Raw genomic sequence first — 13,380 nt, forward strand, 5'->3', positions numbered from 1 at the left:
CCTCAGTCGTGCCTCTACCCCGGGGGAGCCAGTTAATGACATCTACGGAGACCGTTTGAGGCTCATAAACTGAGGGAATTTATATTTTTTTAAGGTTGCACCATGCAGAAATCGCTCCGCCGTTTTCTAATMGTTTGCCTAATTTCAATTTGTGATAAAATGAGCTAGTATAGTGTAGAGAATCATTGTACCATCTAAACCGCTGTTAGATGTATTTTCCATAACCAAAAATATTGTTTCGGCTGTGGTACAAAACCGAAAGTAAAAGACGCAAAAACAAAACTTAATAACTTGAAGCATAGAAATAGCGCAAAACAAAAGAGGGTACTTCATGCTCAAAGAGGAGTAGAGGTGCTGAAACTGCATTAGAAGGTGGGGTGCTGAAACGGTGCATTAGAAGTTGGGGTGCTCCACTATTAAAGGTATTTTTAGGCACTAGCTCTGCTTCCAAAAAACGTACTAGCAATTTGCTGGAGTAAGCAAWGTTCTGGCAACCAGTCACTGAACAKAAGATCAGAATATCCCATAATGTGCAGGTTTCAAAACACTGTCATGCTGATTTATGTACAGAGAAACACATGGGTATTTTTTATTTATTTAACTAGGCAAGTCAGTTAAGAACAAATTCCTATTTACAATGAAGGCCTAGGAACAGTGGGACAGTGGGAACGACAGATTTTTACCTTGGCACCTCTGGGATTCGATCTAGCAACCTTTCGGTTACTAGTCCAATGCTCTAACCACTAGGCTACCTGCCGCCCCCGAGCTATTACAGCAACATAAATCTGTCTAGGCTCTTTGAACCTAGCCAGACAGTAGGCCTACTATGTTCAGTCTGGTGGAATGACACAGCGATTATGTTGACTATCGTTTAACTTCTAACAGTATCAAAGAGACAGTCTGCAAAAAAGTAAACATGCCCGAAGTGAGATGGTGGGAATAGAGAGAACATACAGTATGCTTTCTCTGCAGACATGGGTTCAAATAGTATTTTCATMCAAATATTTCAGCAGCACTGTCTGRCAATGRTATAGTCCCAAAAGTGCAAACTTGCCGGTATGGCACTCCAGGCTGGGTCGATCAAATGCTCAAAGTATTTGAAAACTAAAACAAATGGTATTTGAACCCAGTTGTGATTCTCTATAGCCCAGGGCMTTGCACTGCCAGCCAGGTCCTGTTACATGGTATGAGAGAAAAGGAGAAAAGCTGCTGGATTTGTTGTGCCATTCAAACTTTAAAGCCTCAGGAATGCCTGCTGTCTGTATACTTTGTCCCTTAGTAGACTACATTCTTAGCAAACAAAAAATGCAAGGAACAGGAGACGCCACATTTCCTATGTTTGCGTCAGCTGTTGGTGTTGTCAGGCCTGCATTTTCTAGACTTAATTCCATAATGTGAATCCAGAGARGGAAGGCACGGTGGCATTTTCAGATGAAAGCCAGTAAGATGTGGGTGTTGTGCATTGCAAATGGAGGCTCCACTGTTGTTGTGCTTCCCCCTCATATCTCTAGTGAACATATTGTAGCCCAGGGCTTGTTCTTCTAACCCTCTGTTAGTAAAGCTGGCTGACTCCGATTACAGGTTAAGCTAATGTAGGGTTTGGTGTGTAGAACCCCCATCAGAGTACCCCACTTACCTAAATCACAGGGAATCACTGTCTGAGGGCACATCAAACAGGTCTAGAGCCTGCCTCCCCCTGACAACATTAGTCATGTACTGCATGTATCTCTAGTTAGTTAGGTGTTAACTCGTTTGTTTTGGTTGAGTAATGTGGTGCTGTGTTTATTTCCACGAGATCAACAAAGTTGATCAAAACGTCTCCTTCGTCTGAAAGTACAAAACATACCTCATCTGAAAAAACAAAATACATTTGTGATTACGTTTTATAATATTATTTGTCTGTGTTTCTGTCCGATCATTGTATTCTACTGATTGCCTAATACCCCTTTCACACTGCTTAGTCGAGCCGAGCTGTACTGAGCTGGCCCGGTTACCTTAACTGTGCTGGAATGAATAATGTAACAAGAAAATCCAAGTCAGTACAGTTGGTTTCGACACAATAGAGTATAAAGGCTACTAGTGTCTCTGTCAGACCAGAGTCGCTGCGTCTGCAGCCCGGGGTTTACAGCAGGGGCCAGTTGACCTTTAGGGGTTAGAGGTCACCTGGTGATTCAGCAGTCCATCACTGCTCAGAGGTGGGCCAGCACAGATCTTAGAATGACACCTGTTTCTACAATCACTGTGTTTGTGAGACCCCCGAGAAGGAGCTCTGGAGATTGGCAAACTGTTGTTTCAGGGGTACATGGGCAGCCTATATGTCTGCTCATTGGGATCAAGACATGGTCGTAGGATAGTACCTACTGTTAAACTGCTAACTTCCATTGACTTTGATTTGGGTTTTTCCCTGACCACGTGACCTGGATCTTGGCGTCAGTTATAGACAATGACACATTAACTATGAACACACTAACATCCACAAACATGTCGGTTAATGGAGTTTTGTTATGTTTGGTAGGAGTGTGCTCTGTACTGCATATTAGACAGGCTTGGCCTGGCCTAGCCATGGCTGGAGCTAGATCTGTCCCTGATAAGACCTGGTTCCTCCACACAGGAAAGATGCCATCACTGAGGGGGAAGGTGGGTTCTGGGGAAGGGTCCTTTTAATCTCCACCCACCTCTGAATTGCTCATTTCCAGATTGGCATCAGTGGCAGCCACACACACAGGAAATGAGATTTGGGGCGAGGAGGAGGACATATTTGCCTTTGCAGCAGAGGCTTGATGTAATCAGTTCCTCTGTTTCTGTCTGTCCACAGGAGAGGCAGAGGCTAGAGACMATCCTGAATCTGTGCGCCGAGTACAACAAGGGCGACGGGCCCTTTGGGKGCGAGGCAGAGGGGRGGATGGGCTTCCCTGGGGGCCTGGGACCGGGGGAGGGGGCGGCCAGGAGACCCTCTATGGACAGCTTGGCAGGGTCCAGCTCACTGCATCGTAGCATGGCCCATAGACAGCAGAGGGAGAGCGACGAGGAGAACCTCAAGGAGGAGTGCAGCAGTACAGAGAGCACCCATCAGGAGGTGAGACGCCACTTCCACCACAGGCTCTCCACAATGGAGACCGATACCAGGTCAGACGCAGGGCCGTCTTATCATTTCATCATTTCTACTACTTACTATGAGATACAGCATCTACTTATTACATAAGAACTACAGGCATGACATACTAGTACTACTATAAGAACAGGCTACATACTAGTACTTACTATAAGAACTACAGGCATGACATACTAGTACTTACTATAAGAACGACAGGCATGACATACTAGTACTTACTATGAGAACGACAGGCATGACATACTAGTACTTACTATGTGAACTACAGGCATGACATACTAGTACTTACTATGAGAACTACAGGCATGACATACTAGTACTTACTATGAGAACTACAGGCATGACATACTAGTACTTACTATGAGAACACAGGCTAGACATACTAGTACTTACTATGAGAACTACAGGCATGACATACTAGTACTTACTATGAGAACTACAGGTATGACATAATAGTACTTACTATGAGAACTACAGGCATGACATACTAGTACTTACTATGAGAACTACAGGCATGACATACTAGTACTTACTATGAGAACTACAGGCATGACATACTAGTACTTACTATGAGAACTACAGGCATGACATACTAGTACTTACTATGAGAACTACAGGCATGACATACTAGTACTTACTATGAGAACTACAGGTATGACATACTGTACTTACTATGAGAACTACAGGCATGACATACTAGTACTTACTATGAGAACTACAGGCATGACATACTAGTACTTACTATGAGAACTACAGGCATGACATACTAGTACTTACTATGAGAACTACAGTATGACATACTAGTACTTACTATGAGAACTACAGGTATGACATACTAGTACTTACTATGAGAACTACAGGCATGACATACTAGTACTTACTAATGAGAACTACAGGCATGACATACTAGTACTTACTATGAGAACTACAGGCATGACATACTATGTACTTACTATGAGAACTACAGGCATGACATTACTAGTACTTACTATGAGAACTACAGGCATGACATACTAGTACTTACTATGAGGAACACAGGCATGACATACTAGTACTTACTATGAGAACACAGGCATGACATACTAGTACTTACTATGAGAACACAGGATGACATACTAGTACTTACTATGAGAACACAGGTATGACATACTAGTACTTACTATGAGAACCAGGCATGACATACTAGTACTTACTATGAGAACTACAGGCTGACATACTAGTACTTACTATGAGAACACAGGATGACATACAGTACTTACTATGAGAACGACAGGATGACATACTAGTACTTACTATGAGAACTACAGGTCATGACATACTAGTACTTACTATGAGAACTACAGGCATGACATACTAGTACTTACTATGAGAACTACAGGCATGACATACTAGTACTTTACTATGAGAACTACAGGCATGACATACTAGTACTTACTATGAGAACTACAGGCATGACATACTAGTACTTACTATGAGAACTACAAGGCATGACATACTAGTACTTACTATGGACTACAGGCATGACATACTAGTACTTACTATGAGAACTACAGCCATGCCGTTGATATAACAGCATGAAAGAACTTACTGCATGCATTTAAAGTGGAAATTGCTAGACACGGCCTGACCTAGACACGGCCTGACCTAGACACGGCCTGACCTAGACACGGCCTGACCTAGACACGGCCTGACCTAGACACGGCTTGACATAGTTTGCTGGTCGAAATGACACAGCATGAAGATAATGACATTTGTTTGCCAAGCAACAGTGTTTAACATGGAGACATGTGATGTGTATAGTCCCTCCCTAATGTGTGGATCAGTGTGTGTTTGCAACATAGTCTGAAACGGTTAACTACTGCACATGGGCCATGCTCTTTGCACTTATATGTAACAATGTGCCTGCCTCTTCTGTCTCGCTCCCCCTTCAGCACGAGGAGCAGCCTGTTTCTGGCGGCCCGGGGCGGGCAGAGCTGGGTTACCTGGAGGACGAGAGGGTCAGAGTGCTGGCACGAGTCGACGAGCTCAAATCACGAATCACAGAGCTGGAGCAGCAGCTACAGGAGTCCAAGCAGGAGGTAAGAMATTCAATCACTTCAATTTCCAGATAGTAGGCTGCTTCTAATATAAGGAATGATATGTGGGGAAGATAAATTCAAACTATTGTGTGTGTGTGCTTCATGCACGTTTAGTGACACAAACAAGCAGAAAGTGATAGAATGAGCACTGGGTGGTGTCACACGCACCGCTAGGCTGTGATTGGTCTGCTGTCTGTGGGGAAGCTCTGTGATTGGAGCAGGGGGGCTCGTGTGACGGGTGTGTCCCGTTCCCAGGCAGAGATGGAGCGGGCCCTGCTGCAGGGGGAGAGGCAGGCGGAACTGGACCAGGTAGAGGCAGAGACGGAGATCATCGGACAGCTGCAACACAAGCTCAACGAGCTGGAGAACGCCATCCAGAGGGAGAAAGACAAGGTAGGACCCTGTGGGAAAACACACACACACACACACACACCAAGCATACTGTCCTGTACACATTAAGCAGTCTTACCACTTGCAGATGAGTTCTTGCTCCACTTATAAACTTCTCATTCCAATGTTACGGTGTTGTATTTTAATGGAGAAAACCAATAGAAAAAGTGCTTTTGTTAGTGAGCTGTTTTTGTTGTCCTAGCACTCTGAGAGAGTCCTTATTGGAAAGACGGTGGGTATGCAGACAGGGAGGTGAGATTTTGGTTGATCTCAACATTGTGTTGTTTAAACACAACAGACACAACCCAACCCGCCTTTCCCTGCGCTGGACTGTCTGTTATAGGGCCTGTTCAGGAGGATGGAACGTTACAGAACGTTCACATAGAAATGTATCCTGTAGAACAGATATACGATTTTCTGCCGGATAGAAAAGGGATTCATGGCAGTTCTGTTCATGGTATTTCTATCTGCAGCGTTCCGAACGTTTCACATCACTAAATATACATMTTGTAAGCCTCAAAGGGACTGAACAGCCTTTCTGGTCTCTTGACATTCCTTAAAGGCATTGCCAAATCCTGGATGGCTTCCCAAGACCGTATCTAGTTGGTTTTGCCATCCCAAGGTAAATTCACCCAGTCATAGCAGTCGCTCTTCAACCCCCCCCAGCGAGGAATGCTCCATCCTTCCATCTGTTATATGCATTGATGTTTTACCTTAGAAGAGCTTYGGACGATGGCTCTTAGACTTAAGTATGGGTGTTTTTTCTTTATTTTGGTTCTTCGTTTTCCTTGGTGGTTTCTCTGTCTCTCTCCTCAGGGCTTTTTCTTCTGCTGCAGCTCGGCTCCACTAACCATCCTCCATTAACCTCTAATCCTCTCACTGCTTCACTCAGCAATTTCCTCTCCTCNCAACCTTTCACCTGTTATATGCATTGATGTTTTACCTTAGAAGAGCTGTGGACGATGGTGCTTAGACTTAAGTATGGGTGTTTTTTTCTGTATTTTTTTTTCTTTATTTTCCTTGGTGGTTTCTCTCTCTCCAGGGCTTTTTCTTCTTCTGCAGCTCGGCTCCACTAACCAGCCTCCATTAACTTCTAATCCTCTCACTGCTTCACTCAGCAACCTCCTCTCCTCCCCCACTGTCAGCCTGAAATCAATGTAGGTTATTAGCACTTGTCTTAAATGTGTCTCAAATGGCACTCTATTCCCTATATAGTGCACTACTTTTGACCAGGGCTCTGTAGGTAATAGGGTGCCATTTGGGACATAGGTATGAATCGGTCCTTTGGGTTTCTACTTGGCTGAAGCTGGGACTGGATGCTAGTGGGTATGAGTGGCTGGCTACTAAAAGTATATCTGTCCACCACATAGTTCACAACATTACAGAGGGTCTCTATTTGAAGGCTTTACACAACTCTGTTGTTTCAGCTAGTCATGTCACTCCACTCTTATAGGCTTTATGTAGACACTTAAACTGACAACCTGAAATGGGGAATTTTCTTGGCTTTCCTTAAGGCTCTTTTAAATCTTGTGATTTGTATATTACAGACCATTTCGGAGAGTGTCTCGCTTCCTGTGTTCAGGTTAGACCGTCAGGGTCTCACGGTTCTGTCTCGGTTCTGTCTAAAACTACAAATTAAAACCAAAGCTTCAACTAGGAAAACGAACTGTATTGTATTGTCGCCTTCTCTACTTTTATTGCCATTGGTCACAGACAGAGGTGGAGCCAGAGCAGGGTGACAGTTAGGCAGATTGGAGAAAAGGAGTGCCACTCCAACCCCAAAGCACCGCCCACACCCCTCTCCCACCCAGTGACTTTAGAGAATGCAGTAATGATAAAAAAGATTTTCGGTCTACAGAACGTTTCCCTCTCTCCTGAATGGTCTAGTCTACTGGTTATACAGTGGTGGCCCTCTAGAGGTAGTTTACAAGCCGCTTTCACTACAATCAGACCCAAACTCTATCTCTCCTTATTCCACACATCCTCTCTTTTTCTCAAAACATATTGGAGGAAAAGATCCAAGGTTTTTCCATTTTGACCATCCATTGCGTTTCGAAGGAGGCGAGGAGAGCCGGTGCGGGGGAGCCTATTGCGCGCTTCTATTCCCTCCAGGGGTTTTGATATCACAGCCTGGGTGCCAGTAGGGCAGTGGTGCAGAGCACTAGAGTTACCCATGTTTACACCGCCTGCACTCAAATGCAATAACAACAAAGATCGTTCAGGCATGCCAACACATCCAGTTATAAAGCTGTTCAAAACTAACTGGACTGACCTAAAGTATTCATACCAAAGAAACATGAAAATCTGGATGGGCTAATAATAATAATTTTTAAAGCCACATGAAAATCTCCTTTTCAATCGCAGACCAGTGTTTTCATGAGCATCGAACCCTGCAACTTAGAAATGTCTGTGAACAAGAAGTCTGTTCAGACCTGTTTGAGGCATGGGACATGTTTATTAGGCACCGAATGGGGGGTGGAAACTGACTTAAACGAGGACATTTTTGCTTTCTGTTGCAAAACATTTTTAAAGGTTTTCAGCGTTGTGCCCTAATGAACACGGCCCTGCAGTCCAGCACTTTTAAAGCTAGTCACTGGGGGATTGATTTCACAGTATTATAAACTCCATAGATGCCCCATGTCCCTCTGGCTTATCCACTGTTGTGACCTCTAACATCGGAAGCTTTTTGCATGGCGTGGATTTGAGCAAGTGTGTTTTTTTTGTTGCTTTCTCTCTGTTGTCCCCCACTTCCTCTCCTCCCTCCCACCCCGGACGGTGTGTTCTCTTTCTAGGAGAGGGCAAATGTTGACGCAGAGCGCCGAGACCTGGAGAGCCTCCAGGAGGGCTACAGTGAGCTGAAGAACCAGCTTCATAACTGTCCCGAGTCACTGAGGGAGCAGTTAAAGGAACAGCTCAAAAGGGTCAGTCGTCAATCCACCACCAAGACCATCAGCCCAACCACTCCTGAGACCCACCTCCAGAGACAGCAAGCGTACCACGCCCCACCCACTCCCTCCACCCTTGTCTCGGAGCTACACCTATCCACCATTATGAAGGGAAATTCCAGCAGCACCACATCGCAATTAGAGTATACTTAYCTCCAGATTATTAAAGTACCCAGTAAGAGAATTACATGTTCAGGAGAAGCTGAAGTTGTGTACTTACGGATTTACAAGTATAATGTCTACTGAGCTGGATATAGTGCATAGAATGCTGCACTTAACTGTCAAAGATACTGAACTGGAATTCTAATTCTATGATGATAACTGATGTAAAACAGTCTTAACATCCAAGAAGATGGCATACCAATTTAGGGTAGGTTTCCTGGACACAGATTAAACCTAGACCTGGACTAAAAAGTATGCTCAATGGAGATTCTACATTGAAAGTGCTTTATAGCTCTGGACAAGGCTTAATCTGTGTCCGGGAAACCTGCCCTTAATGTTTATGCCAGATGCCAGTTGGTGATTGCTGCATAGTAGGCTACACTATCTTAGTATGATAAGACCTGGTGCATATCTCCTCAGATACAGTTACTGGGACCTTTACCCCTTTAGCCCCTCGCCTACGTGCTAATGCCACAAGCTGCTGGAATTTCCCCTCCTCTCTCCGCCACACCTATGTGCTATGCCTCTGAGCAAACGGGAGGAGTGTCAAAATGGCGTCTGGTGATGTCGGGGCGAGGTGCTGCATTGTGGTGATTTCTGGGTCATATGTGTGTTGCATGCATTTCACACAGGAGTGTGTGTTGTCCGTCTGGTTGATACAGTCTCTTAGTCTGGAAGCATCCCTCTCTTCTTGATTTGTGATGGCTTATAACCCCTTAACTGCTTACTAATCTATTAATGTAGACACTTACCACCTCCACTTCCTGTCCTATTCTCTTTTCATATCTTTCCTCTGAATGGAAATGTGTGTGTTTTTGTGTCTGAATAATGTTTTATATCGTCAGCTCTCTGAAAAGTCAGTCCATAGAAAGTGAATCTTGCATTTTGTCAGGCAGTGCAACTATTTATCAGCCAATTACATTTAGCACGTTAGCTCTATTCACTTTGCTGTCCTATCCACGTAGAGTAGCATGACACATTGGCTGACTGACTTGACATGAGAAAAAATGGGGGGAGCACATGGACAAAAATACATGTAAAAATGTTCTCTGTTGCGTGCACTGATGGACACGTCCCAAGTTTGCTGAAGGCATCCTTCAGAAGTGCGACAGAGGCCCATGAGTGGCCTGCTCTCCAAACACGAGGGTCTGGAGATGTCAGTGATGACATGAGTGTTCTGACGCCCCGAGCCTTCACTCGTTATTGTCAGTAACGCTCCGATGAACTGACAGCAAGGGCAGGCCCTCGTCTTTCCCCCTCCAAAGCATAAGTGGCCCTCTCTCACAAATATGTGTGTGTGTTTCTTGGGTTTATGGATCTAAAGGGTCAAGACATTCAGTTGGGTTCTCACATTCAAATCAGCTATAAAATGCAGTATAGAAGATAGTACTTAAGTATTACTACAGTAAAAGCACAGTTATCTTTCGTAACATATAGATAGTGGCCCTTTTGGTTTCTCATTTTTGGGATTAGTATTGGTGCAGCAGAGAAGACTGCTTGTCACAAATCAATCAAACTACTGGGCTATAAAATTTTCCAACTTATTAGACTCACATGAGCAGAAATGCCTGTAATATTGATAGCTGTGTATACCACATTTTCACAAGGGTATGGTGCTTCTGTATTGGTGCCATAGTGAAGTACAAACCTAGGACACAATAAAGAGTCTAATAGTAAAGTTAACCCAAACAACATAATATTCAAGTCTGTCAAAGMATGATCAAAGTAGTCATAGTGCTAAACAGAACTCCACCAATCGTTAGATAGAACCTCCATGCAGCTTAGTCTCTGTCTAAAATGACAACGCAGTACTCTTTTGAAGCTCGTTCTTTCTGTGGCCTACCACCCCTGGTTGTGCTGGGCTTGGCTTGGGCCTAGACCGCCGCGGCTCAGGAGCATGGTCATTGGAGAGAGCCAGGGGKGTGGAGGGGGTGGCCCTGTGGTGACCTTGTGGGTCTGTCTGTCTCTTGGGGTTGGTAGTTGTTGGTACTTTAGAACCCTTTTCACACTATCGTGCCAACCACACCAGACTGTGCTGGCTCGGGTACTTTCTCCACACATTGTGCTTTCTAGCACAATTCTAGCAACTATGGTGAATGGATGAATACGTTACCAGGCCAGCCAAATACAGCTTGGCTCGGCTTTGCTTGGCTCAGCAGTGTGAAAACGGTATATTATAGGAGGCTGAGGCCTGGTGTGGTTGTAACCCATTGTGATGSGCTCTGTGTGGGGTTCGACAGGAGGGCGAGACCCTGGAGTCAGAGACAAAACAGTTTGAGGACCTGGAGTTCCAGCAGCTAGAGAGGGAGAGCAGCCTGGAGGAGGAGAGGGAGACCATCAGCCAGCAGCTGCTGCAGGAGAGGGCCGAGTACCACACCAGCGTGGCCAAGAGGAAGGTAATGGACTGGACCACAATGGCTGCTCCTATTATTCTGGCAACCCTTCAACATATCTGGAGCTGTGAATATAAATGTCTGTCAGAGAAACTTCCTAATTTCTGATGATGGCCTGATGATTCACGTCAAGAATGGTGTTGGTGGGGGATACCTGACAAAGACATGATAGAATGGTGTTGGTGGGGGATACCTGACAAAGACATGATAGAATGGTGTTGGTGGGGGATACCTGACAAAGACATGATAGAATGGTGTTGGTGGGGGATACCTGACAAAGACATGATAGAATGGTGTTGGTGGGGGATACTGACAAAGACATGATAGAATGGTGTTGGTGGGGGATACCTAAAGACATGATAGAATGGTGTTGGTGGGGGATACCTGACAAAGACATGATAGAATGGTGTTGGTGGGGGATACCTGACAAAGACATGATAGATGATTACTGCTTTGTTTTTGGTGTAGTGTATATTTTCTCAGTTTGTCATCTTGTTGAGTACCCCTTTAATTCAGCAATAACRCTCTAAACATGTTGTSTTCCAGGACAAGGTGGCAGCTCTGGAAGGCCAGGCCAGTCAGCTSGGACAGCAGGCGTCTCAGGAGTGTGACAGGCTGGCTAAGGACAGGAACCTTACCCTGCAGATTCTCCATAAGGTAACATTACAATACAGTTCATATCTGTCCCAGCAGCCACTCTACAATCTACACATATACAGAAATGACATTGTTGGTTATTACTACGTTTTTTGTCATTGGACTGGTGATTCCCATGAAACCACTTTTGAAAATAACTCATTTGAATCATTATCTCTCTCTGGTCTTGTTTGACAATGTGAGAATCACACACAAAGGCATTWCCACATGAAGGGCAATGTGCCATGCCAGCCACCTCATATTAAGTCAATTAATTAAGAGCTTGTTGGCGGATTTCCCATATGTTGACATTTCACTTCATGACTCGGCACATGTGCTGCCTTGTCCCCGGCTTTTCTGCAGTGGCACATTTTCTAATTTGGTAAAGAAACTATGGCAATCCATAATCAGGACAGAGTCAGATACTTAGATACTTTCAGTAATGTAAGGTACAAGAAGCTATGTCTTAATACGAGCATACTGTAACCAGGGCATCATGATGGGTGAGGTAAGCTGTCATTTGGTCTTGTCACAGTCTCATGTGTTTCTGGTGTCTGTGTGTTCCAGGAGAAAGAGAGGCTATCGGCCCTAGAGAAGAGGTACCTCAGCCTTACTGGAGGAAGATCTTTCCCTAAGTGTTCCAGCACCATGAAAGAGGTGAGGGGGGTTTATCTTACTAAGAGRTCACTCCTACAGTTATCTATCATGACCCAGACGGATGAACGGACCTCCACTCTGATCACTTGTCTAAAAGCCACACTCCYTAATTTGTGAAAGACCAACAAAGACTACCAACCAAAAATTTTAACAATGGAGAAAATGCACTCCTAGACATTTTCATACTAGATTTCTATGATACATCTGTTGTCCTCAATGAATTATTTCCCATGAGTGCAACGTTACTTCAAGTACAAAATTACAGACTGTGGCTTTAAGAGAAATGTTATGGTTTTCATAGTTGAGGTTGTTTAACTGGTCAATAGGACTTTTTACCTCAGGTGTAGGTCTGTTGTGTGCTTGTTCTACTGCTTGTGTGCCAGAGTAACCATTTATTTACTGTGTTAAACACGATGTAGTGTCGGCTTGTGAAGTATGACCTTGTTTTACATTGTGGTCGGATACAGCTGATAACATCAGTCAAACTGGTTTGATCGGATAATTCAGATCCGACGGACATATTTTKGGGATTGGAAACATCTGCAATTTGATGGTGGATTGCACATAATATCTCAACTCAGGTCAGCGAGRTACAAATCTGGCCTGAATCCCTGGGCTGCGTTGTTTATTCTGAAAACATGAACCAATTAGTCTCGTGCTTAACTCCAATTCGGACATAACCTATCAACCTGCGTTCTCATGCATTTAGAGCAAATTCATTACATGAGATGACTATCAGTTTCATTGTTGAATTGGATATAATGGACTCTTTTAGACCACTGTAAACTAGCCCTATTAAACTGAGTATAACCCATACAGGGGCACTCAATGTGCATAAAACCTATGTTTTTGTGATTGACACTTATTATCCCAGTACTGTATTGACACCTAGTGTATGTTAGAGGGACATACACCGTAACTGTACACTACAGCAACAGGAGMTGAAACCAGTGTCCCTGACTTCCTATTGAAACAGGAATTGCGCCATATCAGCCAGATTGACCTGT

General features: G+C 44.3%; 1 protein-coding gene across 1 annotated transcript in view; it reads left to right on the forward strand.

The window, feature by feature from the left end:
- phldb1b (pleckstrin homology-like domain, family B, member 1b) overlaps positions 1 to 13,380 on the forward strand; it is an 88,556-nt gene that overhangs the window by 57,559 nt on the left and 17,617 nt on the right. The window contains 8 exon segments of the mRNA XM_070436773.1: positions 2,816 to 3,076; positions 5,044 to 5,190; positions 5,446 to 5,583; positions 6,143 to 6,202; positions 8,373 to 8,501; positions 10,928 to 11,083; positions 11,627 to 11,737; positions 12,284 to 12,373. Coding sequence (XP_070292874.1) covers positions 2,816 to 3,076; positions 5,044 to 5,190; positions 5,446 to 5,583; positions 6,143 to 6,202; positions 8,373 to 8,501; positions 10,928 to 11,083; positions 11,627 to 11,737; positions 12,284 to 12,373 — 1,092 coding nt within the window.

This window comes from Salvelinus sp. IW2-2015, linkage group LG4p, assembly GCF_002910315.2.
Source record: "Salvelinus sp. IW2-2015 linkage group LG4p, ASM291031v2, whole genome shotgun sequence".
In the NCBI taxonomy this organism is placed as follows: Eukaryota; Metazoa; Chordata; class Actinopteri; order Salmoniformes; family Salmonidae; genus Salvelinus; species Salvelinus sp. IW2-2015.